The following is a 25,551-nucleotide window of genomic DNA, read 5'->3' as shown; positions in this document are numbered from 1 at the left end:
CCAGAGTGAACTCCGAAATGAGCCCTCCACGTTTTGGCTGACAGTTACAGGTCCCCAGTTACCTCTTTGCCTCAATAAACATCCAGCCCAGACCAGTTAGCTGGGTTGGGCACGTTGGGGGACATGTCTTTTCTTTCTCTCTTTTCCATTGTTTGGTTGGCCTCGTGCAAGTGTTTTGAATAGAACAGACATCATGACCATAAAAAATCTGTAACACTACACATTTAGTGAAGTTCCTGGCAGGCAGCGTTCTGTTTGATTGGTGAATGTTTTTCCTGTGAATATTGTTTCCTCCCCTTCCCCCCCTCTTCGTTTGTCCCTCTGGAAAATAAAGTTTTCTCTTATGTGAGGATTTATAGAAATATGTTCCTGGCATGAGGAGAGCACAGACATACTAGGATATTGGTGTAGTAGAGAAATACTACCTCCGAGGCACAGGCGGTTTTCTCTCTTACGGAGAATGACCTTCCTCTGTGGAACAGTATGTTACTCTTCATAGGGTAAGGGACTGCCTAGGGTAAGGCAGATAAAGACATTGCTTTGCATTCAGATAGCCTCCTTTTCTGCTGGAGCATCTTCAGCCCTTGGAATATCGTGGTTGCCCAATGCTGCCGCTGGGGGTGGGCTGATTCGGGGTGGTGTCTGAGACATCTTTGGCAAGTAAAGTCATCATTGGTCATTATATTTACCGTGTGTGCCTCATGCCTCTTCCAAGTGCTTTTTTTCCTGTTGTGTAGTCTGTGGGACAGGCAGGGAAGGTTTGATCCCTGTTCACTGCCGAACAGATAGAGGTGAAGTCACTGGTGGGGAAAGGAAGGCAGTTGGGAGGGGAAAAGGAACTTTTATGTGCCTGTCATTCCACCCCATGCTAAGCACGTTTCATGTGTAACTTTTTTAATCTCATTTTATAGAAGGGGTAACCCAAGTTCTGAGAAACTCGGTTAGGGTCAGGGTCACCTAGTATATATGGTTGGGATTGAGCTTCCTGGGTTGGTCTTCTTTCTACTCTTATCACTTGGCTGGTTTGAGGTGCTGGGATTGGAACCTAGCCCTTCCATCTCCAGAATCTCTAAAGCTGATGCTCTTTTCAGCCTCTAAAACCCTCTTGGATTTAGAAAGATCACCTTCCATCCCTTTAGGGGTAAGACATTTAATAAATGGTGGAAAGCCTTGCTCATGGTTTTCTTGGCTTCTCTCTTTCACTGCAAACACTCCTTGGCTCTCCCCTTTTCCCTCAAAGGAAGTTACTTGTGGCAGGTGGCGGGGGCCAGACCAGTGCATCCTGGGGGCGGGGGGAATTTGACTTTCTTTTTCTTGACAAGTAAAATTTATGACCTAACAGATGGCTGAGTGTGTTTCCAAAGATGACCACACCGAGGGTGCAATGTGCTTATCTCTCCTTCTGCCTTCCCCACCTGCCCTCCTCCTTCCCCCCACCCCCGATGTTTCTGAAACAGTGGATAGTGGAGCAGGGAAGGACCTGCTGATGGGAAGCCGACCCCAGGCCCCATGCTGGTCACCAGGACTGGTGTCTAGGTGCCTTCCTTCTGATTGGTGCTTGCTTTCCTCGCCACTCTTGCCCAGGCCTCCTTGCCAACATCTAGCGTTAAATGACCCAGCCCCCCTCCACGATGGCCCTGCTTTTCTCTTTCCTGAGTGAAGAGTGGCTTCCCTGTTTCAGCCCTGTGGAGGTTTCTGTTGCCTCCCCGGCTTGGCCTGCGGGGCCTTCCCTCTCAGGCCTGGCCCCTCTCCTGCTTGCATTCCATCAACACCTTGGCCATAGTCGTTTGTGTCCACTTGTGGCCTTTTGGCCAATGTCAAAGATCCTGCTGCTCCTGCCGGGGAGGTCCTTCTCCCCTTTCTTTCCTGGCTACTTGCTGCTGACCTTCAGGCCTCAAGTCATGTCCAGTCTGGTGCCCCCAGAGCTTCACCTTGCTACCGTAACACAGCCTCTTCCTTGGCGGGAAGCACCTTCAGAGCAGATGCCAGATCTCATTCACCTTAACATACACGGAGCCTAGCATACAGGACTTGGCACACAGTAGGTCCTCAAAACATGTCTGATGAGAGAATGAATGTGTCTTGCCACCAGAGACTGTTCTCTGCAATTTGCCTTCCCGTCCCTCTTAGTCTCTTGTGTCACTCTCCTACAATTCAGCAGTCATTTTCTGAGCACCTACTGTGTGCTGGGTGGTGCGTTCATATACTCATCTCTGGTGATGCTTAGAGCAGCTCCGTGGCATGTATCTCTTGTCCCCACTTTACCCATGGCTTGCCTGCAGTTACACTAGGGAAGTGGCTGAGTGGGGACTCAAGCTCCCTCGTTCAAGCCGCTTCTCATAGAGCCCTGACTGCCCCTTAGAATCTTCTGGAGAATGTTTAAAACCTACAGATGCCCGGGCCTCCCCGCCGACCAATGAGATCAGCATCCCGAGGGTGGGGGCCAGTCTCACTAGGTTTTCAAGACGCCCCAGGAGATGCCGAGGTGCTGCTGGGCCAGGCGTGTCAGGGAGCCTGCAGCTTGGCTCGGCTCGGCGGATTAGGTAAAACTTGCTCATCAAGAACTGATTGCCGTGTGCATCTAAAATATGCTAATGAAGGTAATCAAGGCTAAGGGTTAAGGCTGCCATTTGTTCTTTTCGCGAAATCAACTGGAGGGCTTGGGGGATGGGCAGCCCTGGCTTCAGAGCCTGCCTGCCAGCAAAGTTTCCCTGCTTTTCCCTTCCTAAGAAGAGCCGTTTCGTTGTTGCCGATGAGCACAGGTCTAGTTCTCACCGGGGTGGGTTCTAGAAGGCTCTCTCTGGGGCAGTCTTCCCCAGAGTGCAGAAGAGGGAACACCCTCCCAAGCCTGGTTTTCCTACTCGGAGCATGTGTGCTCCCTCGCAGCCGGGCTTCCTGATGTGGCTCCCGGGCAGGCGGTCGGGGAAGGCGGGGGTGTTTACTTCTGCTTCCAGTGCTTCACTTCTGTGGCGAAACCGTCTCTCTGGTGGTGGCTCCCCGCTGACCTGAAATGTCTTGTGAAGGGAGCAGTTTGGGGAGCGGGAGGGGATGCTCTGGACTCCGGGGCCGGGAGCTCGGCCTGCACGTAGGTGCCGTGCCCGCCGGGGAGGCCCCTGGACAAGCCCTGAGCAGGGTTTGGGTGAGAGGCCTGGGCTTTCGTCCCTGTCCTTGCTGGAGCGGCACGGACTCCCGGGGGCTGGCCTTCTTGGAGTTCCAGTCCCGCATTCGCTGCCTCAGTTGGTCATGCCGGGGGCTGAGGCCCATGATTCAAGGGGAAAGGGAGGCCCAGAACTGTTGAGAGCCTTGAGAGACTTGACCTACTGTCATGTGACCCACCAGGGCCAGGGTGGTTATTTACTCTGCCTCAGTTACACAGATGTGCTCGGCAATGCGAGCGGGCGGGCGGACAGAGCGTGTTGTAAAGTGAGGGCCATCGTGTCCTTTGGATCACTTCCCTAGGCTGGGTCTCCTGGGACCTCTGCTTGAGACATGCAGCACCCCGGACCCTCAGTGTCACCGTCTCCAGGGCCCCACCCCTCACCGTGAGGTGTCCTCCAGGTCTTCTGAAGAATCCCACCTGGCTGCACGGTGGGCCAGAGTGACGGGCCCAGATGGAAGGCACGGAGTTCCCAGCAGCCCCGCCATCCCCGCTGGCCCTTTCTGGGGGTTCAGTCAGAATCTGCTTCCGCTGTCTGGCTGGGGCTTTGGAGGCTCCTCTTTTGTATGCAGGGATGCACGGCTTCCTTGCAAATTCAGCAACAGTAAAGGGTACTTACTTAATTTCGCTTAATACCACTGCTGTAAAAGATGATGGGTTTTAATTGCATCTCCGTATCGGCAATCATTAGAACACCGGAGAGTGTTGTTGGGGCCTCCCGTGACTCAGTCTGTGGTGAGTATCAGGGGGAGGGGGCTCCCAGAAGGCTGGAGTGACGGAGAAGCTACCTGTGGGTACAGAACAGCTCGGGTGCCTGTGATCGGGGTGATGGCCAGCCAGCCACTTCGCTGCTCAGCATCGGTTGACCGTGGGTCATAATCCTTAACTTCTTGGGCTTTGCAAGGCAACGCTCGATCTCTGTACCTTTTTCTCTTACCCCCGCCGGAGCCCCTTGTCCGAGTGTCACTGTCTAGGATGTTACTCTCTGATACCGACCTGTGGACAGGTCACCCATGCGGGCTGCAGCATTCCCCCCAAGAGTAAGAGAAGTAGTATTTTTAAATTAGCCTGAGAGGGAGCCAGGCAGAGGGCCCTGAGCTGGAGGTGGGGAGCTTGCCGGAGCAGCCTGATCATTTCATTACGAGATGACGTTCTCCTGTAGGTGAGTTACTGTTGTTTTAATCAGAGGTAATGTTGTAACCTGACTATGCCGGATAATTGTGTGTAAATTATATTCCAGCCCCATATAGAGGAAGGCTATTTTTTTCTTCCAATTTTAAAGCTATTTAGAGGGAATGCCAAATTGTCGCCTGAACCCTGGTGCTCTCTGGCTCATAGCTATAGATGGGGAGAGAGAGCTCGGAGAAACATTTGGGGTTATATTTATAATTAGTTTCCTCTGAAGTTAAATTAATTTCTGCAGTTGGCAACATCAAATATTGTTACACCTTTGTCCAGTGGTCAACCAGGGGCAAAGCAAAGCATGGAGACGTAGCTGGCGGATGCAGGAGCCGGGGCGAGCATGCTTTCTAGGGCACGTGGGTTTATTTTTAAGCCCTTTTTGCATTCAGACTCTCAATTTAGGGATCTTTTTGGCCTGTCATGGAAAAAAAAAAAAAGAACAGCTTTATTGAGACATAATTCACATGCCGTACAATTTACCCATTTAAGAGTGCAGTTCAGTGGTTTTTAGTATAATCACAGATACGCACTCCATCTCCACAGCCCATTTTAGAGCGTGTTCATCACCCCAAAAAGAAACCTCCTACTCTTTAAAAGCCATCATGATCCCTGCTTCCCCAGCCCTAAGCAACCATACGAATGGAATCCTACAGTATGTGTGGCCTTTTATTGACTGGCTTCTCTCACTTAGCCTAATGTTTTCGAGGTTTATCCATGTTGCAACATATGTCAGTATTTTGTTCTTTTTTGTGGCCGAATACTATTCCGTTCCACAGATATATCACATTTAATTTATCTGTTCATCCTTGATGGGCATTTGGGTTGTTCCACTTTTTGACTCGTATGAACAATGCCTTAACGAACATTTTGTGTGAGAGGCTTTGGGTGGACATATGGGTACGTACTGGGTATGTACTAGGAGTGGACTTACAGGGTCATCTAGTAACTGTGTAATCATCTGAGGGCCTGCGTCATTTTATGTCCGTCCCCACCAGCACTGTCTGGCCTGTCATTTCTGCATCTTTGCTTCAGACTTGCAAAGGGCAGAGTCAGACTTGCTCTTGCCCTCTCCCCTCCCTTGGCCCAGCTTGTATGAAGTGTTATGCCAGAGGTATCTGGACTCTGTGGGCAGCATTTGGGCTCCTCCCTCATCTCCCAGTAGATATTGCCTTACCTTTTGAGGCAGAGACTTGTCCCTGTGGCCCCCGCCATAGTGGGTATGTAAGTGATGAGCGTGGCCTGCCGTCCTTGGGAGGGTAGATTCAGACTGTCACACATGTGGGTACGGCATTGTCTTCCTCCATGATGGTGGGGGTCCTCCCTGTGGACTCCTGCTCCATGGTCACCAAGAAGAGGTGAGGCCAGGGCTGTCGTGTCCTAGGGCCTCCCCCAGGTAGGTCTTCAGATCGGTTTCTTTTTTTTTTTTTTTTTTTTTTTTTAAAGATTTTATTTATTTATTTGAGAGAGAGAGAGCACATGAGAGGGGGGAGGGTCAGAGGGAGAAGCAGACTCCCTGCCGAGCAGGGAGCCCGATGCGGGACTCGATCCCGGGACTCCAGGATCATGACCTGAGCCGAAGGCAGCCGCTTAACCAACTGAGCCACCCAGGCGCCCCAGATCGGTTTCTTAACAAATTAAGACAGCCTGGAGGGATTAAAGCATAGAGATGTCTTCTTTCCCAGTTTAGGAGTCCCGAAGTCTGCAATGAAGGCATTGGCAGGGCTCATTGCTTCTGGAGACCGTGAGGGAGAAGCCGTCCATGCCTCTCTCCTACCTTCTGGTAGCTGCTGGGAATTCTTGGGGTTCCTTGGTTTGTAGACACATGACTCCAGTCTCTCCTCCCATCTTCACATGGCCTTTCCATGGGTAGTGTGTGTCCCTTCTCCTCTTGTTAGGACACCAGTCATTGGATTTAGGGCCCTCCCTACACCCAGGATGATTTCATCTCAAGATCCTTAACTGATTACATCTGCAAAGGCCCTGTTTCCAAAGACCTGGGTGGATGTGAATTTGGGGGGACTCTAGTCAACCCAGTATGGTCTTTTTCCACATGTGATTCTAGAATCATTTGGAGAAGATTCTAGTACCTGGGTTCTGCTTTTGTGTGCTAAGTGAGTTTTGCCACTGGGTTCAGATATGGTGGCAGCGGCGGCAGCTGTGGTAGCAAGAGTAGTAGTTTAGAGGGAGGGGGAAGGTTGGAAACAAATATTGGGGGAACTTGGGAATTTTAGAGGGCACGTCCCTCGGAGGAAACTCCCTGTGGAATGGGGCTGTGGAGTTTGGGACTTCTGCAACCCCGGTTAGCCCTGCGAGAGCTTCTTTGTCGTAAAAAACTGGGCTTAATTCTCAGAGACAGGGCACTGACACTTTGATGATAACATACAATTTTACCCAAGAATCTGAAGAACAAAGTGTTCACCAGATTCAGAGTCTGGGATGGAATTGCATGGTATCTGCCAACATATCCATTCTCTCCCTCATCACTCTGCTCTTTGCCTTTAACCAGCACATGAGCCAGCTTGCTGGGACTTGAGTTTTTCCACCTGTAGAATGGGGACAATGGGCAGTCAGGCTTGCAAAATCTTGCCCAGCGCTAGCGTTCTTACATCTTCCCTGGGCCCTCTCCACCTCAGGGCTCCCACAGATGGGAGAGCTTCTGTAAATGAGCCAGTGCTGTTGGGCAGTGAAGATGACTAATGTGTGTCACCAAAGGGGGAATTTGAGCTCTTTGCAGGCACGTGGTGATGGCAAGAGCTGACTTAATTTCTCTGGGCTTCTCTCCTACCCATTCAAGACTCTCCAGAGCCACTTCCTGCCTTTCCATGCATTTGTCAGGATGAGAAATATTTTCAGTTACTGTCGTTTTCCTGTGTGACAACTAATATCTTTGGGGCAAAGCTCCTAGAGCTAAGTTTTCCCCATCAATCTCATTCTTCAAAGTAATTCTCTTTTCTAATACTTCTACTTTCTGCTTTCAACACACACACACACACGCACACTCATCTGCTTTATCCTGTTTTATAAAAATACAACCAGTGGTCCCACTCTGAGTGACCATTTCAGATACAAACACAGTTGTTTTTTTTTAAAGGGATTTTTTGAAACTTAAGAAAAAAAAGAAGAGCTCTTTTGTCAGAAGCAGGAAGGTGGAGTGTTCTTTGCAGCTCTAGGTAGCAGCTGGCTTTGGCCAGTTCTTCCGTGTAAACGGCAATTTTCCAGACTGGAATGGGTGCCGGGGTTTTCTCTGTGGATCCAAGAGGTGTGGAGAGCAGTGGTGTTTCGTTAAATTACGGGTCTAGCTACAAAATGTGCAGCAACGATTTGTGCGAGCCTGAGCAGCCTGAACACTCCCCACCCCCAATGCACGCCACACACACACACACACACACACACACACACACACACACCCCACTCCCCAGAGTGCCGCCCTAGACCATAAAAGGAAGGGCATCTGCTGGGGGAGACTGCTGTCCCCAAGTGGTACTGGGCTCTTGGTGGGTATCTAGTGTCTCAAAGAGTGGAAAGCACTTGCATACAAAGTGTTTTCTACAACCCCTCCACCAAAAACTCCATGCAAAGGACATTTAAGCTCACTTTCCTAATGGATTTTGGAGTGAGCCCTCTCTGGAACAGATGGATAGCTCTTTACATTTGGGTGCACTGTGGGGACCGCCTGGGGCCGCCTGAGCATTTTGGTGTGCAGTGGCCAGCTTCCCTTGCTTTGTGTGGTTAAGTACTGTATTGGTGTGAGGGCTGTGTTTTAGGAAACAGTTACCCAAAGGGCCTAGCGCAGGAAGAAAACACAGGTGGCTGTCTCCACCATGGGTGGAGAGGACTTTTTATAACGCAAAGGACTATGGAGTCAGAGGGGGACCAATGGTAACGTGTCCTGCACCCTGTTTCCGAGGTCAGAAGAGGGTTAAAGCTCTGGGGATGCTGGGTGGTTCCTGGGGCAAGTAGCAGCCAAGACGGAAGGATCGGGACTAGAGAGTTACCCCAGACACACACGCACGCACGTACACATGCACGTGTGCAGACATGGACACAGAAACTTTGATAGTATTGATAGGAATTTGAGGACCTCCAGTGAGTCCCACTGGGAGCCTGGACACGACATCTAGCTCCGCCCCTGTCCTGTCCTCACCAGCAGCCCTGGAGGTGGAAGGGAAACAGGGTAGAATGTGTGATTCTAGGGTCCTCTCTGCCTGCCTCCCGTGTCCGTCTTCAGAATGCAAATCATCAAGCACTGCACAGTCCGTTTAGCAGTGATGCTGTCAGGATTCCCAAAGTAAATCACCCCATTTCCTCCAGGGTGCCCCCTGGTGGGGGAGGGGTCACCGTGCAGAGCCCCGTCGCCCCCCAGCCGTGCTCTCCTCTCCTGAAGCCAAGACATTGATGAGCAGCTAACCGAGTGTTGCACATCTTCCCACTGGCCTTTTCACGTCTGGAAGGTTTTGATTAAACCAGTTTCCTTTTAGTGTTTGCCGTAGAGTGGGATCCATCACTGAATTGAGCTGGTTCCTGGAGAGGATGTTTTAGTAACTTGGACACTTTGGCGCAGTGTCTGGGGCCTGGGATTTCTCATCCTTCTAAAAAAAGTATTTTACAGGCTTTTTTTGGGACTATGTAGATTTATAGCTGGGTGTCTGCCCCAGTGTTTAAGGCTCTGGCATGATAGGTTTATGGCTGTTGAGCAACTGTAGAGAGTATAAGAGGGGGCCTTTTCATTTAACCAGTTATTGGGGAATGAACATTCTGTTGACTTCTGTTATTGGGAATGAAGACACATTACTCATTTAATTATCTGGGTCCATGTGAACATTTGGAATATAAATAGGGTCTGCTCTATACCCACCTGGCTCTAAACAATGTAGAAATGGCACCATAGGGTTCATTTTATAGAATGCTTCTTCAGAGTTTCTTTAAGTTGAGAACTCCACTAATGCATGTTTGTGGATCACAGTAGTTTCTTTATAGATATTTAATTACTTGGCTGGGTAAAAAAAAAAAAAAAGAATGAAAAATCTGAAATGAAACTATTGGGAGTCTTTGACCATCTGAAATCATGTGGAGATGCAGGAAAGTGGTTTTGAAATTACAGTGGAAGGGAATGGGGCACCAAGAGTTGATTTATCAAAGATTTTTGTGTAAAGTATCTTTCTGCCACACAAGCTCATTCTGAGCTTGAAGGATGAATGTAGTAAATGACTTTGGATTCGGTTACGGTGACCACTTACCTAGCATCTGCCTGGTGTCCTGCTAAGACACTTTGGCATATGTTATTTAATTTAGTCCTAGTAGGAACCTCGCGTGGTAGGCTAATTATTATATCTCCATTTCATTGTGGATTAAATTCTACATTATGTTGGAACATAGGCTCCAACACCTAGCACTTAATGTATCTGTTGAATGAACACATTAGGAAAGTTAGGGCAGTAAAATTTGGCAGTCAGTGAGTGTCGGGAGAGATTGAAATCTGGAGAGGGACTGATGGAGTTTCACGGGAAGGTGACCTTGTCTGCCAGAGGGACTTACGGAATAGCTGAGAAGGGGGATGGACAGTAAGGGGCAGAATAAGATGCCCACTGGTTAACGAGAGGCTCTTGGAGTTGGCACTGTGGATGCTGGTGGGATCTTCGTAGCACGTTCTCATGTACATCATCTCATCTTCTCTCCCGTTCATCTGAAAAGAGACAAAAAGCAGTAAATCACAGCTTTAAACACACGTGTAACCACTGCATGGCCCTCAGAGCCCACAGGAAGTGTGTGGAGTTGCTAGGACAATGGCCTCTTAAAATAGTGCAGCAAGCCCGCTACAAGGACATTCCAGATGGGGCTCCGTCAGCGGGCTGTGGTGGCACATGTCACTCCTGGAAGATGCTAAGCTCAAGACATCGAATTGTAATGGACACATATGACATTGTGGGTTTTTTTGTTTTTTTGTTTTTTTAAACATTCTCGGCTTCATCTTATTCACTTATTTTTGGGGTTTCAATCATGCTTTTATTTATATGTTCTCATAAAACATTTTCCCCTCAGCTTTCCTGAGGTGTACCTGACAGAATTGTAAGGTATTTAAAGTGTACAAACATTATGATTTGATATGTGTGTACATTGTGACAGAATTTCTCGTGTCAGGTTAAGACATTGGGCTTTTATTATATGTAGCCAAATGGGTGAGACCCTGTATCTACTGAGGTTTGAAATTTTTTATTTAACATTTAGATAAAATCCTCTTTAGTTGCACATTAAAAAAAAATAAAACACACACACAGCCTAGACTTAGTGTTCAGAGTAAGATTTATTTTCTTGTTTCACTTTTGGCTCCTACCTATGATGTTTGGTTCTGTCTCTGAACCATTTGTATCATTTGCTTTGGAACTGGTGTCATTCTGAAATGTGACCACAGTCATTTGTTTTCACATCGACCACATATTTGGTGTGGGCTTCTGTGGGCCTGGCGCTGTACTTGGCTTTGTGGAGGGTACCGAGAGGAATCAGGAACTCAGTGTCTGGGGAAGGAAGTAAGAAAGACAGGATTATCAGTGACTTCTGCATTAGGTGGGAAGAAGTGGGTGCCAGGACAGGCTGGTGGGTATGGTGTTAGTGTTTCAGAAGAGAGAAGGGACAGCTTCTGGATGTGGGGACGATATAGATAGCTTGCATTTTGGAGAAGGTCATTGGATCTTGCAGGATGGTAGCCATGGGAGATTTAGGCCCAGAGAGGCGTTCTAGGGAGAAGGACTTGTATGGACAAAGGGGTGGATACCTGGGGCTTAGCTGGGCTTGACTAAAGTGTAGGGTGAATCAGGGCGAATAATGAGGAATCTAGAGGGGAAAAAGAATGAGGACTGAGCTCCAAGAGTGGCCCCTGCGTGTGGGGTCAGGGTCTGTCTCGTTGGCAGACATGAACCAGCACGCAGAGCAGCTTGGTGTAGACAGCCCACCCATATGTTTGAATGATGTCTGAGTTTCTTATTGACAAATTTTATGGTACTTTCTGGGCAGCAGATTTTTATGCACATAATTCTGTTTTGCTCACATCTCTTAGGTTTAAAATAGCTTTGATGTGCCACTTTTCTCTTTGTGCTAGAAATCAGAATGAAGCTGTGTCTTATGGCTTAGAGGTTCTGAAGTCTACTCTGTCTGTATGAAACTCAAGCTTATAGGTTGTGGCCTGAAGGCCTGAGCTATCCAGCGTGGCTGTCTCCAGCATTCTGAGATGTCTCAAGGGCCTGTGCCGTACAGCTCGAATTTATCTAAAATTGCCTTCCTAGAGGCACATGGAGAGTGGCTTGTTATAGCGTCTTAGCGAGCATTGCTTCAGATAACCTGGTTAACCCACGTCCTCCTCTTGTCATTTCTTGCAGATGGTCACAAGAACAAAGAAAATATTTGTAGGCGGATTATCTGCGAACACGGTGGTGGAAGATGTGAAGCAGTACTTTGAGCAGTTTGGCAAGGTAAGTGGCGCAGGGGGCTGGCTGCTGCCGCGCCCCCTCCCTTTGCCACAGCTGCGTCCTCAGGAACCTTGTCCTTGCACTTGGTTGTCCAGATTTAAGTGAAATCTGTCAGGAGCTGACATGGAAGAGTCTGGCTTGTGGTCGGCATGGTGCCCCACGTGCCCACAGGAGCAGACAGAGTGGCCTTGCAGTGTGGTGGTGCTGGCCACCTGGGGCCTGGGCTGGGAGCTGGTGGTGGTGGCAGCAGCGACTGGGGAGGGATGCGGGGCTGTGACTCACAGGACAGGAGCTCCTGCAGAAGCTGCTAGAGGCCTGTGAGTCGGTGCTGGGCTTCGTTCTATGCCTTTCTGGAAGATACATGAAGAGTGGAGGCTCCCTGGGGTTCTGTGTGGTTGAACCTTCCCCTGTCAGATGCCCAAGGAGACTCGGGAAAGATGCTGGGCCTGTACCTGTCAGAATGTGTGTGGGACAGAAGTAAAATGATCCCCTGGGCTCTGTTGCTGGACCAGGCTGGGAGCAATGCAGAATGCCCCGCAGTCAGCCAGGACCAGGAGTGTGAGAGTGTGTAGGTTAAGACAGAGTCAGCAGACAGACAGGATATGCAACCATGGGCGATGTGCTTAATTCAGCCTCTCTCTAGCTGGTGGGGGAGCTGGTGCCTTGGAAAGTAGCGTTCCTCTGATGGCCACATGGTCCCCGGGCTCCGACAAGGCAGCTTGTGGGGGAGGCTAGCCTTGCTGGCTTTGTGTGATCCCCTCCTCTGGCTGCCGTGTCCTGGGAAGCTGGCAGCTGAGAGGCTGTGCTGGCCCCCTGCTTCCCGCATCTTTCAGTTGCCATGGGTGTTGTCCTGGGAGGCCAGGTGTGCGACGGTCTCCCTTGCAAAGGTCTGCGTCCCTGCTGCCAGAGGGCTGATCCAGCAGAGGGGGAGAAGACACTGCGCCTCTTCTAAGCTTTGTCACTCCTGTCCCCCCCGGTAACGGCTGTTGTGCTTGCCCTGGGTGGTACAGGCACTGCTGCCCACTGACCGGTCTGAAGGTTCTGTGCTTTTCTTTGTTTGCTCAAGGTGGTGGGCGGCTCAGACCTCGTCCCCGGGTGTGTCGAGTTGTGAGCTACTGTCTGGCATGAGGGCCCTGATCACTGTTTAGCTTCAAAATGGAGATTTTTCCCATCTCTGGTCATCATCAATTTCTGCATGGATGGGAGACATGCAACAAAGAGAAACCAGGCTCCTCCAGCCCGGCTTGGCATTCAGAATGGCACTTAACTGCCCTTCCAGGTCGCTTAGGAAAGACGCCTTCCCATGGCACCGTCTTGCTTTGCCAGCTGGGGGCTGATGCATTCTGGCCGGTTTTGAAGAATAGCTGAGTGCGTTGGTGACCATGTACTTCTCTTCAAGACTCATTTAAAGCACCAGGGGGGATTGGTCCACAGCCCAGCCCCACCCTGCCTGTGGGGAGAGACTGGAAATAATTAAATGAGACAGGTCCAGCTTGTGTAAAGGGAGGCTCGGGAGTGTGCGCCCCTTTGCTACAGTTCTGCCTCTAAAACAAGGCCAGGAGCAGTGTTCACAAAATTGAGGTGGAATTTCTTTTTTGAGCTATAAACTGGAATCTCATGGTCCTATGTGTGGGTGTCAGAGAAGTTGGGCTATTAGAGTATTCCAGAGAGGCCGGTACCTGCCGCACCTCTGCATGCTCCCACCTCCAGGCTTCTCCCTCTCTCTCTCTCTCGTTCTCCTTTTCTCTCTGTCTTTTTTCATTAACACTTACAGTTGGGACCCAGTATCCAGCAGTGGGAAGCTCTGCAAGCTTTGGCCGGGCCCACGGCCGCAACCATCCCTGCCCTGAGAACAGTTGTCCCCTTGTCAGGGAGGCATTCACAGACCATCTTCCCTGGCGTGGCCTGCGCTGGGGCTGAAGCTGCTCAGTTAATTTAGCAGTAACATTTGTAGATTCCAGCAGGATGTGTAAACTTATCAGGTGTTTTATTAAAGGACTAAGGAGGCTTTTGAATGTATCAAAACCGTAACACTCTCTATGCTCCTGTTTTAGTAGCTTGTTTCATACACGTGCTCTGTGCATTATCTGGGTCTGTCTTCAGAGGGGCTTATTCCTCCTTGTGCTGGTGGCTCGTGTTATGTTCGTACCCACCTTGGGCAGGGTCCACCACCTCTGAGGATTCTGGTGTAATTCATTTGGAATCAGAGCGATCAAAAGAGAGGAGACTGTGCTGCTGGGCCTTAAGGCAGTGAGTCAACCCAATGGTGAGTCAACAAACTGACTCTGCCCTTCAGTAGTTTATATTCTGGTTGAACAAAACCGAACACACACACACTTGTGTCAGCTAGACTCACATACTTGTACGCATTCCCGTCGGTAAAGTTGTTTGGGGCCCCTTTTAGTTGGTTAATGGCAAATTAGCGAGGTGGAATTTTATTAGTGAGTATGTACTGTGTTGAGTCCTGGGCCAGGCCATTGACTGATATTATCTCATTTAATTCTTCTCTGGGAGGCTGGTAGGGGTACTGCCCATTTTGTAGCTTGTTAAATGGAGTCTAGGCGGGATTGAGTCTTTGACTCAAGGTCACCTCCGAAAGGTAGAGCTGGATGCAGACTTCCCCTCCAGGCTTGTCTGTTAACAGAACCTGAACTGTGAGCCCTGTTCCAACCTCGGATCAATCCACAGGATGGGCTTAGGGTGGGGAGGATGCAAAAGAAAGGAAGAGACTGTGTCTATCCACGGGCTGGGGACAGTGCTGGGAACTAGACATAGGTCCCCTCATCTCATCTGCACGGTGGATTTTGGTGTCATCCAGCCCTTTGACAAAGGTGAGCAGTAAGGTCAGAGACGTTAAGTCTCAAGGAACGTCACCCAGGTAAGGCAGGATAACAGCCAGAATTCACACCCTACTTCCTTGTCCTTCACATCCAGAACTTTCCATCCTTCCACGCCTCCATTCTGGGTTTGCCACCCGTGTTTTAGGTTTCCCTCACTGTCATTCCTCTCCCTTCTCCCTCTTCCCATCGTGCCTGAGGCGGCCGCTGCTTCGACTGTTTATTTCAGGTGGCAATCAAGATGGGTAAGACTGCTATCATGGGGCTGGGCTAAGAGAGTTTAAATATGTCATTACTGTAAGTGGAGTGGGGGCAGAATGACACACCGAGAGCTTTAAATAACTCAAATTGGAGGTTTGTAAACCCTTTTGTGCTTTTCTCCCACCTTCCTCCCTGAAACTTACCCCCACCCCCCTGGTTAGGGATGTCATTACTTGTTTATATTTAAGATGAGATTGTCAAGTGTGGCCATTGGCATAAGGATTCTGCCCACTTGGATGGCCATCCACACCCCCTGGGTAGCTGTTCTGATGCTATCATTAGAGGAAAGTAAGGCAGAAGTATTCCAGGCCCTCGTGCTGGGCCTGCCTGTACAGTGTCCCCACTGTGACACCTTAACAGGCCATTTCTTTTCTGGTCTCAGTTTCTCCTCTAAGGGAAGGAGTTGGAAAAGTTGTAAAGGGTCAGATAGTAAATGTTTTTGGCTTTACAGAACATATGGTCTCTATCACAACTATTTAGTTCTGCTTTTGTATGGAGGAAGCAGCTATGGCCAATCCATTATTGGATGTGGCTGTGTTCCAATAAAACTTTATTTATAAATATAGGTGGTGGGCCACTTTTGTCCTGTGGGCCATAATTTGCCAACCCTGGACTAGGTTATTCCTAAGGTTGGTTTCAGGCTTGAAAATTCAATAATCTAGAAAGTGTGTTTAAACACAGAGGGGCACCTGGGTGGCTCAGTTGGTTGGGCGTCTGCCTTCGGCTCAGGTCATGATCCCGGGGTCCTGGGATTGCCCTGCATTGGGCTCCCTGCTCATCAGGGAGTCTGCTTCTCCCTCTCCCTCTTCCCCTCCCCCTGTTCGTGCATGGTATCTCACTCTCAAATAAATAAATCTTCAAAAAAAATAAACATACATAAGTGGGGTATATGGATAGATAGGTATCTATCTAAGGTATCCATAGACTGTAACCAAAACAAGATATTATCAATAGCAATGAGCATGATATAATAAGTGAAACCGTCATAACTCTGGTAGAGTTAATTTCTGGACTGCAAGATGCAGAAACAGTGAAGGGATTCTCTATTTGGAAAAAGGTGCTATTTATAAACCAGAATCTTCATCCTATGAGTAAGATCCAGGGATCTGTAGAATATTTCCACCTCCTTATTACATGTGCTAGATCTAAATTAATGAAGACTCAGACTTTGTGAAGTTCAGATTTTACTACAAAGATTCTTTTGCTATGAGTTGATTGTTTCTGACTTTGAGGGATGTATGCTTTGGGCTAAGCTTTTTGATGCATTTTAAAATCTGATTCTCAAAGCTGTCAAGCAAGATAGGTGGAGTATCTATCATGTAGATGACCAAACTGATGTGGAAGAAGGTCATGAGTTGTCCAAGATCACACAAGCGCATGCTGGGGAGAGCCCAGATAGTCATTCATTTTTGTACCATCTAGCCTCTTTTCACCGTTTATAAAAACCCCGTCTCCTACTTTACCACGAAGCAGCCCCTATACTCTGAGTGAGCAGGTTTTGTTCATTTGTCAAGAATGTTGATGTGCGGTAATTTATTTCACTGCATCAGGTTTCCTAGTGGACGTTATCTGTGCTCACGATTTTCATACGTCCAGGAATGATGTACGCAGACCATTCCAGAAAGTGGCACGTGAATGATGCTCTCGATAGGCACATACAGACCCAGACAATCGCTCGGAGGGTTCACCACCCTGCTCCCCACATAGCCATCCAGAAGAGCCCAGCTTGGTAATTAAAAAGCACTGGGATCAAAGAAGCTCCATGTGCGTGGGTTTCCTCCTTCTCCCCTTTCAGCCCCTCCTTCAAGTACCGGTTTCTTAAATTCTCACTTATAGGATTTTGGAGATCAAAAAGAGGCCTTTAAACTTAATGAATTCTCGGCTTCGTCCCGGATGGAGCAGTTCTGCACCTTTCAGCTGTTCACCTCAATGATAGGGCTGCTCAGTGCCGAGCTCACTAGGTAATTCTCACTTTATAGAACTCCTGTGAAAGCAAAGCAGCCCGCATCTGGAGGCTTCCAATTATACTTCACATGGTGAACTGTGTAATTAGTTTGGAAGACTTACGCTCAGTCGTTGGTTTATCCTAATCGGCTTTGGCTTTCCCCACCAACAAAGTGAGCTTATTTTGCTAAGCTGAAACGACTCTGCACCCTTTGTTCCAGCCTTTTATTGTCTCATTCCTTTCATTCTGTTTTACTGCCAAAGTTCTGTTTCATTAGGCCTACAAGTCATTTCCAATTCAGTGGGCTGCTACAATCCGGCCTTTATCACTCCACTGCCCTGGTTCCCATGTCCCTTCTGGGCCAGTGCCCGAGTTTGCGGTTTGACATGAGGGCTTTAACCCCTTCCTGGGCCAGCCCCTCTGGTCTCCTGTGGTGGACGGCAAGAGGAGGCCTTCAGGGAAACGGGGTTTGGAGAGTTAGAGCTCTTTAGGTCCCATCAAAGGGGAGCCCTGTGGAAATGAGGTGAAAAGGGTCCTCCGGAGTCCTTTTGTTGGAGTGGGGTTGTGTGTGGGCCTCTAAAAGTGAACTTGAGCTACAGAGAATGGTGCTTGAAGTCTTTTGGAGAAAAAAAAAATTGAAAATAAGAATGAATTGGCTTTTGATATGGTGGGATCTTTTCATTTATCCCGCCTGTGTGTGTGGGATGGTCGGAGGGCGCGCTCGAAGGAAGTGTTTGACACCGATGATTTCCTCGCCCCGGGTTGTATGTGCAGGTGGGGTGTTCGTGGCCACTGCTCAGAGAGTCCTTTTGATACTGTGTGTGTGAGGAGAGGAAGAGCTAACATAAAAATATTAGAAAGCCTTTGAAATTTGAAAGGCAAGAGATTCGGGAGAAAATAAATAAGCAACTTCACCGTGTTCCTGACGGTGGACTGTGATTCTGAGGTAATGTTTTATCGCTTCCACATGTGTGTTGTAGATAAATGGAGCTCCATGCGGTGTGTGGTTTGCTCAGACCAGGCCTGGAAAACAAAAGTCCCCGTCTGTCCTTTGTGGGCACCAAAGCTCCCAGGAGGCCTTTGTCTTCTGAGGTGGTTTGTCCAGGTTGACCGACTGGAAGGTGGCCAGTGTGACCACTCCTCGCCTGTCCTCTGCTGGCGTTTGCTCTGGAGAGCCTTGATGTTCCTCAGACCTTCTTGAGTTACAGCTGTGGAGTGGGCCAGGAAGGGCCCCCGTTGCTCTCCCCTCCCTGGCTGGCCTTGCTGAAGGCTACTTTTGTGTTCAGTTTTCTTCCTGTAATAACCCAGAACAAGGCCAACACTGTCCTCATGTTTTATTAATTCTCTGTCTGGTTTGTGTCAGTCTCTCCCTTCGGAAGTGTGTCATATGGGGGAGGGGACTTTATTTGCCCTCTGACCCCGGGTAGAGCTGCTGAGTGCAAAGAGCCGCAGTTAGCCGCAGGAGAACCTCCCTCATCTGCCTGCCTCAGCTTCCTAGGCCAGGTGGCAGCAAGCAAACAAGCAGTACCCACAAGTAACGTGATCCTTGGGCTTTGCAGGTAAACCCTCCTACCAAACAAAACAACTTCGTGTTTTCCTGATGAACTTTTTCCTCCATAATGGAGACCGATTTCTGTTGCAGCCAGTGGAGTGAGGCGAGTTAGAAATTAATTGAGCACTCCAACCTCACGATCAGACTTAATAAATTCTGCCTTTTCTTTTCTTTTCTTTTCTTTTCTTTTCTTTTCTTTTCTTACCTCTTCTCCCCTCCCCTCTCCTCTCCTTTTCTCTTGCTTAAAAAAAGGGGCTCCTGAAATAGTAGGTTTCTAGGAAAACTTCACATTTCCTTTTTAGTGTATAAAATATAGCCAGCTGTTGTTGGGCAAATGCATCAGACATTATTATTGCTCTGTTAACAGTGTTTTAAAATATACAAATAGCAAAACAGGATGCCTTCTGGGTAGCAAGCTGGGAAAACTTTGAGATTATGTTAATCAAATTCCATGCTTCACATGCATAGTAGGTAGAGGAACCAGGCCCGAACTTTCTGGCGTGGCTATTTAACTGGGCTTTCCCAGGATGGTGGAGCTTGATTTAATTTTTCTAGGGGGCCCGAGAAGGGGGAGGCCCAGGACAGGGAGGAGTTAATGAGCCTGGGAGGGTTGGTGGAGAAGGGGTTTTAAGCACTTCCACCAGCTCACCTTCCCAGAGCCCTCCTGGCAGCCTCTGAAGATGTCACTTACAATGGAGCTGTTAGCATGAGAAAGAAAGCCTTTCTCCCCCTGGACGTACTTCAGTGGGAATGGCAAGTGTCTGAGAAATCGCGGTTCGAGCTTGTGCCAGTGGGTGCAAGGAGTGGTTCTTATGGAAGAGAAAGCTCAGTTCATTTAGACTTGGCATAGAAATGGAATTCCATTGTTTGGTGGAGTGAACATTGATATGGAGATTCCTGCCCACCCCCCACCCCGTCAATTGGATACCCCATTACATGGGTCGTGTATGCTTTTCTTTTCTTTCTTTTTCTTCTCCTTCCCTCCCACCCCCCTTTTGTCCTCTGAGAATTAGTCTCTCTGTAGAAGGGCCGGATCTGTCAAGTTACCACCCTCTAAATTTTTACAGCTCTGTATATTCAGACTTGGTATTTGTGAATTAGCTCCAAGTGGGCTGCCAATCCGGGCTTTATTTACATTCGAAGCCATAAGAGTGAGAGCCCCAGAAAAATGTTGATATGCAGGAAGAGGCAGAAGGGTTGAGTTTCTGACTGTTGCTAACCTCACCACTGCCTTTAAAACCAATCATGAGGCACACGGCTGATATTTAATAGCTTTTAGCTGATTATTTTTCTTCTCCTCCTCTTTCTTTTCTATCCAAGTTGACCTGGGTGTACTTGAGCGGAAATGAAGTCATCCAAATGCTGAATTAGAATAATCACAGGCCTCCAAGAATGAAATGGAAGCAGAGATTAAATGGTAGAGGGAAAGCTGGTATTAATAAGCACCAGGAAAACTTTGCATAAAATAAATAGGAGATTTGATAGATTGAATTTGTGTACCCCGTTTCCATTTTTCTCCACTTGGTGCTGTCCTCCTAGAGTGGAGTCCCTGGCAGAGTGGGATTTGTTTTGCCATGAGTCCACATACCTTCCGCCGCCCGGGTGATGGTTCTTTCTTCTTGGTGGGGCGTTTGTGGGACGAGGCCATCTCCAGGATGGAAGAATCTGGGTGGAGGGGCTGTGGAAGGGTTGGATGATTCCTTGTTGCCCGTGTGGGGTGGGTGGTGGGAGGCAGTGCACTACAGGCAACCAGTGAATAGTATTGACGGATTCCTGACTGTAGGGAGAAGAGCAGGGCTGGGTAGAGGTAGGGTGACCAGCTGTCCTGGTTTGCCTAGGACTGAGGAGTTTCCAGGAACTCAGGGCATGCAGACCAGAGTGAGTTGGTTACCTGAATAAAGGGGAGGTGGGAAAGTGGAGATACTTGGCCTGCAACTCCTAAAGGGATGAAACCTTCTTGGACCACCTCCAGGCAGATTTAAATATTCCTTCCTGTGTCTTCCAGCATGCTTACTTCAGATCCATTTTACAGTCTGCCTTCCTGCACTCCCACAGGCCAGTAAGTGTTAAGGGAGAAGCGGCCTGTGGGAGGCAGGACAGACAGACCCACAGCCCTGCAGCAAGGGACAGCTGGTCATTTACTTGGAGTGTAGGACCCTTTGGGTTCCTCTCTGGGCTCCTGCTTGGGGATTATTTCTTCATCTCTTGAAAATAAAAAAATTCTGCCCCGTGTTGAGAAAAGTGAATTCCTTATAGTTAAAGAGCAAAATAAGGATTTAATTCGATTAGAGAAACCCAGCAGAGTGGTTTGTTTACAGGAAGTCGTTTTTTACGTGGTCTGTAGTAGAAGATGCAATTTGCGCAATCGGATTAGTTGTAAATTAGAGATTTTTGGTCATTGAGTTTGCTAACGGTCTTTTTATGATTGGCAGCGGAGGTAAATATTTTCAGACTTGCTTATTGTTTGCAGACTGTTAGTATTTAGAGAAAACCAAAACAGTTTAGGGGGCTTTTCACTTTAGGGAACATAAATAAGAGTATGGGCTGCCCAGAGGTGGCCTTCCCGATCTCATGCTCAGCTTTCTTAGGGAGTGGGAGAGGGAAGGGTGAGCACCAGGCAGAGGCGCGCTGGAGGAGCTGGTGAGGGACTTGGCCGATTCTCTAATATGGAAACACTTTTTTAAAATTTTTATCTTTTAAAAAGACTACCCCATTTCTTTTATTGATATATGTGTGCTTTTTTTTTTTTTTTTTTAAGATTTTATTTATTTCTTTGAGAGAGAGAGAGAGAGAACACAAGTGGGGGGAGAGGAGGAGGGAGAGGGAGAAGCCGACTCCCCACTGAGCAAGGAGCCCGATGCGGGGCTCCATCTCAGGACCCTGGGATCATGACCTGAGCCAAAGGCAGATGCTTAACTGAGCCACCTGGGCGCCCCGATATATGTGTTCCGGTAGCAAAAAAGGAGGATTTCTTGGTGTCATAGCTCTTCCTTCCAAGTTGGCATCTGTGCTCGGATTCAGAGATTCTTGGTTGCTGACAGCTTTTGAGTGTCTTTTGATTTGTCTCCGTCCAAACAGCCCCGTGCAGGAGGAGGATGATCTCGTGTGAAAGTTAGGAAAGGAGGGCTGGGGGAGTGTAAATGACCTGCTCCGGACACCTCCATGGGACTGCAGTAGGGACCGAGGTGCGGAGGTCCTGCGGTTTGCTGTTACCCCTGAGCTGCTCCTGCGGGGCCGCCTCCCTCGGGTGTCTGGGGTGCCAGGACCCGCGGTGCGCGGTGCCGTAGGATTACAGTGGTACCTTTCTCAGGAAGCGATGACTTTATGGTTGTTTGTTTTTGACATATTATATTAGAAGAAATATTATGGCACAGAATGCAAACTTTGCATAATTGTGTTTGAAAAAACCATGAGACTTGTAGACATTTCGGGAGAGCTGCTGGCCGCCTTGGTCCCTGTCCCCAGTCATTCTGGGCTGTCCCATAATTTCCTTGACCATTAGGAGCACTTGGGTAGAAACATTGAGAATTACTACTGTTTAGCATAGGGGTTGGCATACTTTCTCTGTAAAAGGCCAGATAATAACTATTTTCGGTTTTGTGGCCCAGATGGTCGCTCACAACCATTCAGCTCTGCCACTGTAGTGTCAATGACAGCAGCCGGAGACAGTATGAAAACAAATGGCTGTGGCTGTGTTCCAATAAAACTTTATTTACAAAACCCAGAAGGCTGCTGGGTTTGGCCCTCAGCCACAGTTGCCGACCCCCTGGTTTAGCTTAATGCCTGGTAATAAGGGCGTGGAATTTTATACTCGGACTGTCTGATACCAAATCCAGTTCACCTGTTTATTAGCTCTGTAACCTTGGGCGGGTCACTTAACGTCTTTCTACCTCAGTTTCTTTATGTGTAGAATGGAAATAAGGATGGTACTTACCCCACAGGATCGACACGATGATTAAATGAACTAGTACATAGGGACGCCTGGGTGACACAGTCGACTGAGCAGCCAACTCTTGGTTTCGGCTCAGGTGACGCTCTCAGGGTCGTGGGATCGGGCCCCATCGGGCTCCAAGGTCAGCGCGGAGTCTGCTTGAGATTCTCTCTTCCTCTCCCTCTGCCCCTCCCGTGTGTGCACCCTCTCTCTCTCTCTAAAAGTAAAATAAATCTTAAAAAAAAAATGAACTAATACCTATATTATAAGTTCTTAGCATTCTGCCAGAAATAGAGCAAGTGCTTTGTAAATATTAGAAATATCAGCTGCTGTAATTTTTATCCTCTGAGACCCAGGTTCAGCCTCTGGAATTGCCTCTCCCGTCCTATCCAGCAGTAGCCCTGACTTGGGTGCGTGTGCAAGCACATACATGCACGTACAGGCCACAGGCTCTTACTTCTTTCCCATCTGTCCTCTGGGTGGGCTTACCACTCAGTGTGCCCCCCCGCCCCCCCCACCTTGGGGATAACACACAGTGCAAAGTCTTTCCTGGATCCTCTCAGCCTAAAGAGGAAGATTCAGTGTCTTGTAAATGTCTGTGGCACATACTTCCAATTTATTCCAGCTACCCTGGTGCCTCCGGTGTGTGGAATTAACCTCGAGTTGCTCTGGCTTTGATGGAAAATGCTGAACTGATGTGGGCCAGAAGAGAATTCTTCTGGTTGGACCCTGCTAGCTGAACTCTTTAAACTTGTTTGAATAATTAAACTTTTGTGTGGGGGGGGGGAGGGGGGGCAGGAGATAGTGTCTGGAAATTGGCCCAATATCATTTAGCTGATGTTTATCAAAATATATTTCTATGTATTGATCCACTGACGTGTTTATTGAGTTTATTTAGCCTCTTGAGAGAGCTTTTTACATCCTCATTTAAGTTTTTTTCCTTTTCCTTTTCATGTGATTCTAATAAGCTTGTTTTTCTGGTTTTGAATTTATAGCAATTATTAAGGGGTGGGAAGATGTTAATAAGCTCCGTGTAAAGAGGAGGGGAAAAAACCCTATAAAAACAAAAAGACTCAGATCTTTCGAAGTACCACATTGTGGGACCATTTAGTGCAGGGAAATAGCCATCCTTCCTCATTAGGTCCAGAAGGCATCTTTTCTACAGCCTCGTGCATCATTCATTGTTCATTGATTCATTCACCAGATCTTGATTCTCTTCCGAATGCCAGGCACTGAGCTAGGATCCAAGGGTGCCTCAGTGAACAAAAGAGACAAGATCCCTGCTTACTTGTGGCTTGAGTTTTAGGATGGGGTCGGGGAGGATCAGCCAAGAGCAAACAAGTAAATACTAAAAGTAATTACAAATTGTGTTATAAAGAAAACAAACCAAGAGCTGAGAGAACCCATAACGGGAATCTTATCGTACAAGAGAAAAGTTAAACGCGAGTACCCTCTTTGCCCCGAGTAGACTGTCAGTTCCGCCAACGTAGAGCGGGATCTGTTTACTCACCGTGTAGCACCAGGACTGTCCCAGTGCCTGGGCAGTAGTTGGTGCTCAGCAAATAGTGACAGAATGAATGGGCCCTCTGTATTAGAGGGCAGAGCTGTGCCAGTCATTGGAGAAGGAGTTTCAAATGGTAAAATTACAATTTTTCTTTTTAAAAATGAGCCTTTAAGAGAATATATTCAATTATCTGGAGCATTTCTTTACATGGAACCTATCGTTCCCCTGAATCCGGGACAAATGAGCTTTTTTTTTTTTTTTAAGATTTTATTTTATATCTTTTAAGGATTTTATTTTTAAGCAATCTCTACACCCAACATGGGGCCAAACCTACAACCCCAAGATCAAGTGTCACATGCTCCACCGATTAAGCCAGCCAGGCGCCCCTTTAAGATTTTATTTTTAAGTCATCTCTACATCCAGCGTGGGGCTTGAACTCACAACCCCGAGATCAAGAGTCGCACGCTCTATTGACTGAGCCAGTCAGGTGCCCCTAAATGAGCTATTTCTACCCTGCAGTAAAAGTTTAATAGACCTAAGGGACTATCTGGGCAGGGTGGGGCTTGTACAGAGCAGGCAGCCTCTCAGGTGGGTCTGGGTGTAAGGGGTAGACACAGCTGCTGGCAAAGGGACGGATGAGAGGGGGTGAGAACGGGGTATATCTGTTCATGTCTCACCGTCTCCCCTGCTCCTTTCTGTCTTTGGTCTTAGAAAGTAGTGGGGCTGCTGAGAGGGAGTTCTCAGGTAGGGTCTGTGGTGGGATTCGTCTTGGCTCAGAGATGCATGGATCCTCCCAGGGTGGGAACAGTAGGCGGGCTCTGGGCAGCTTCTTCCCCAGACTTGTTCTGTGATCATCCAGGCTGGGCAGTAAAAACAGGTCCAACAACGTTAAGCCAAAGCACAAACATCTCTGATGTTGGTAAGTCTGGCTGTGGATAGAGAGAACTTGTTTGTGGGTACATTTTTTTCCCTCTCGAAAGAGCAGAGGGATGCCATTGGCATTTTATTGCCAGGCTCTTGGGAATTGTTATGTGGGATGGAGTTGAACGATTCTGGACTTTCATCTCAAGTAGACTTGAGCTTGAATCTGGATGCTGCCGTTGGCTGTTAGTGTTGTGACCTTGGGCCAGTGCTTTTGCTCTTTTGAGCCTCACTTCTTGTCCTTGAAGTGGGGATACAATTTTATTTACAGGGTGGCTGTGAGAATAAAAGGAGACAAGTTTCCGCTGTGTCTGTCACATGGGTGTTGAGTAATAGGGTCCCCTCCCCACGTTCATCCCCCCTCCTTCCTCACACACACACACCCTGTCTGTCTAAGGTCCCAAACTGCTGACCTCCACCAGGTTCATCCCCCACCTATAAACTCTCTACAGTAATCTGTACGATGCCCTTCCTGTATGCTAAATGGATGGTCTTGAGTTTCTAAGGGACTTGTTTCTTGGACCCTCCCAGTCTCTGCCCCCATGCCTCCGTAACCATCAGTTCTGTGACAGATCCTGAACCACAGAAGTCCTGCATCTAAGATCCTGCTAGATTTAGCCCAGCTGGAGCTACTGTTGGGGGAGGCCAATGGGAGGATTTGGCTTTTTTTCCTCTTATGCTAATGAAGTGAATATGGCAAGGAGTCACAATATTTTCTTTCCAGGCAAAGAAATGTTGTAGTAGGAGAAACAGCATGCAGGGGAAGCAAATGCGATCTTACTGGATTCTCTCAAGGGAGGA

At 48.3% G+C, this 25,551-nt stretch overlaps 1 protein-coding gene across 2 annotated transcripts in view; it reads left to right on the top strand.

The window, feature by feature from the left end:
• The window catches only part of MSI2 (musashi RNA binding protein 2), a 339,416-nt gene that overhangs the window by 117,694 nt on the left and 196,171 nt on the right, over window positions 1-25,551 (top strand). For both annotated transcript variants that reach the window (XM_078064887.1, XM_036106012.2), the window contains exon 6: window positions 11,710-11,802. In XM_078064887.1, coding sequence (XP_077921013.1) covers window positions 11,710-11,802 — 93 coding nt within the window. The remainder of the gene's footprint in view (window positions 1-11,709; window positions 11,803-25,551) is intronic.

This window comes from Halichoerus grypus, chromosome 2 (assembly GCF_964656455.1).
Source record: "Halichoerus grypus chromosome 2, mHalGry1.hap1.1, whole genome shotgun sequence".
In the NCBI taxonomy this organism is placed as follows: Eukaryota; Metazoa; Chordata; class Mammalia; order Carnivora; family Phocidae; genus Halichoerus; species Halichoerus grypus.
This window is presented reverse-complemented; position numbering and strand designations above follow the sequence as displayed.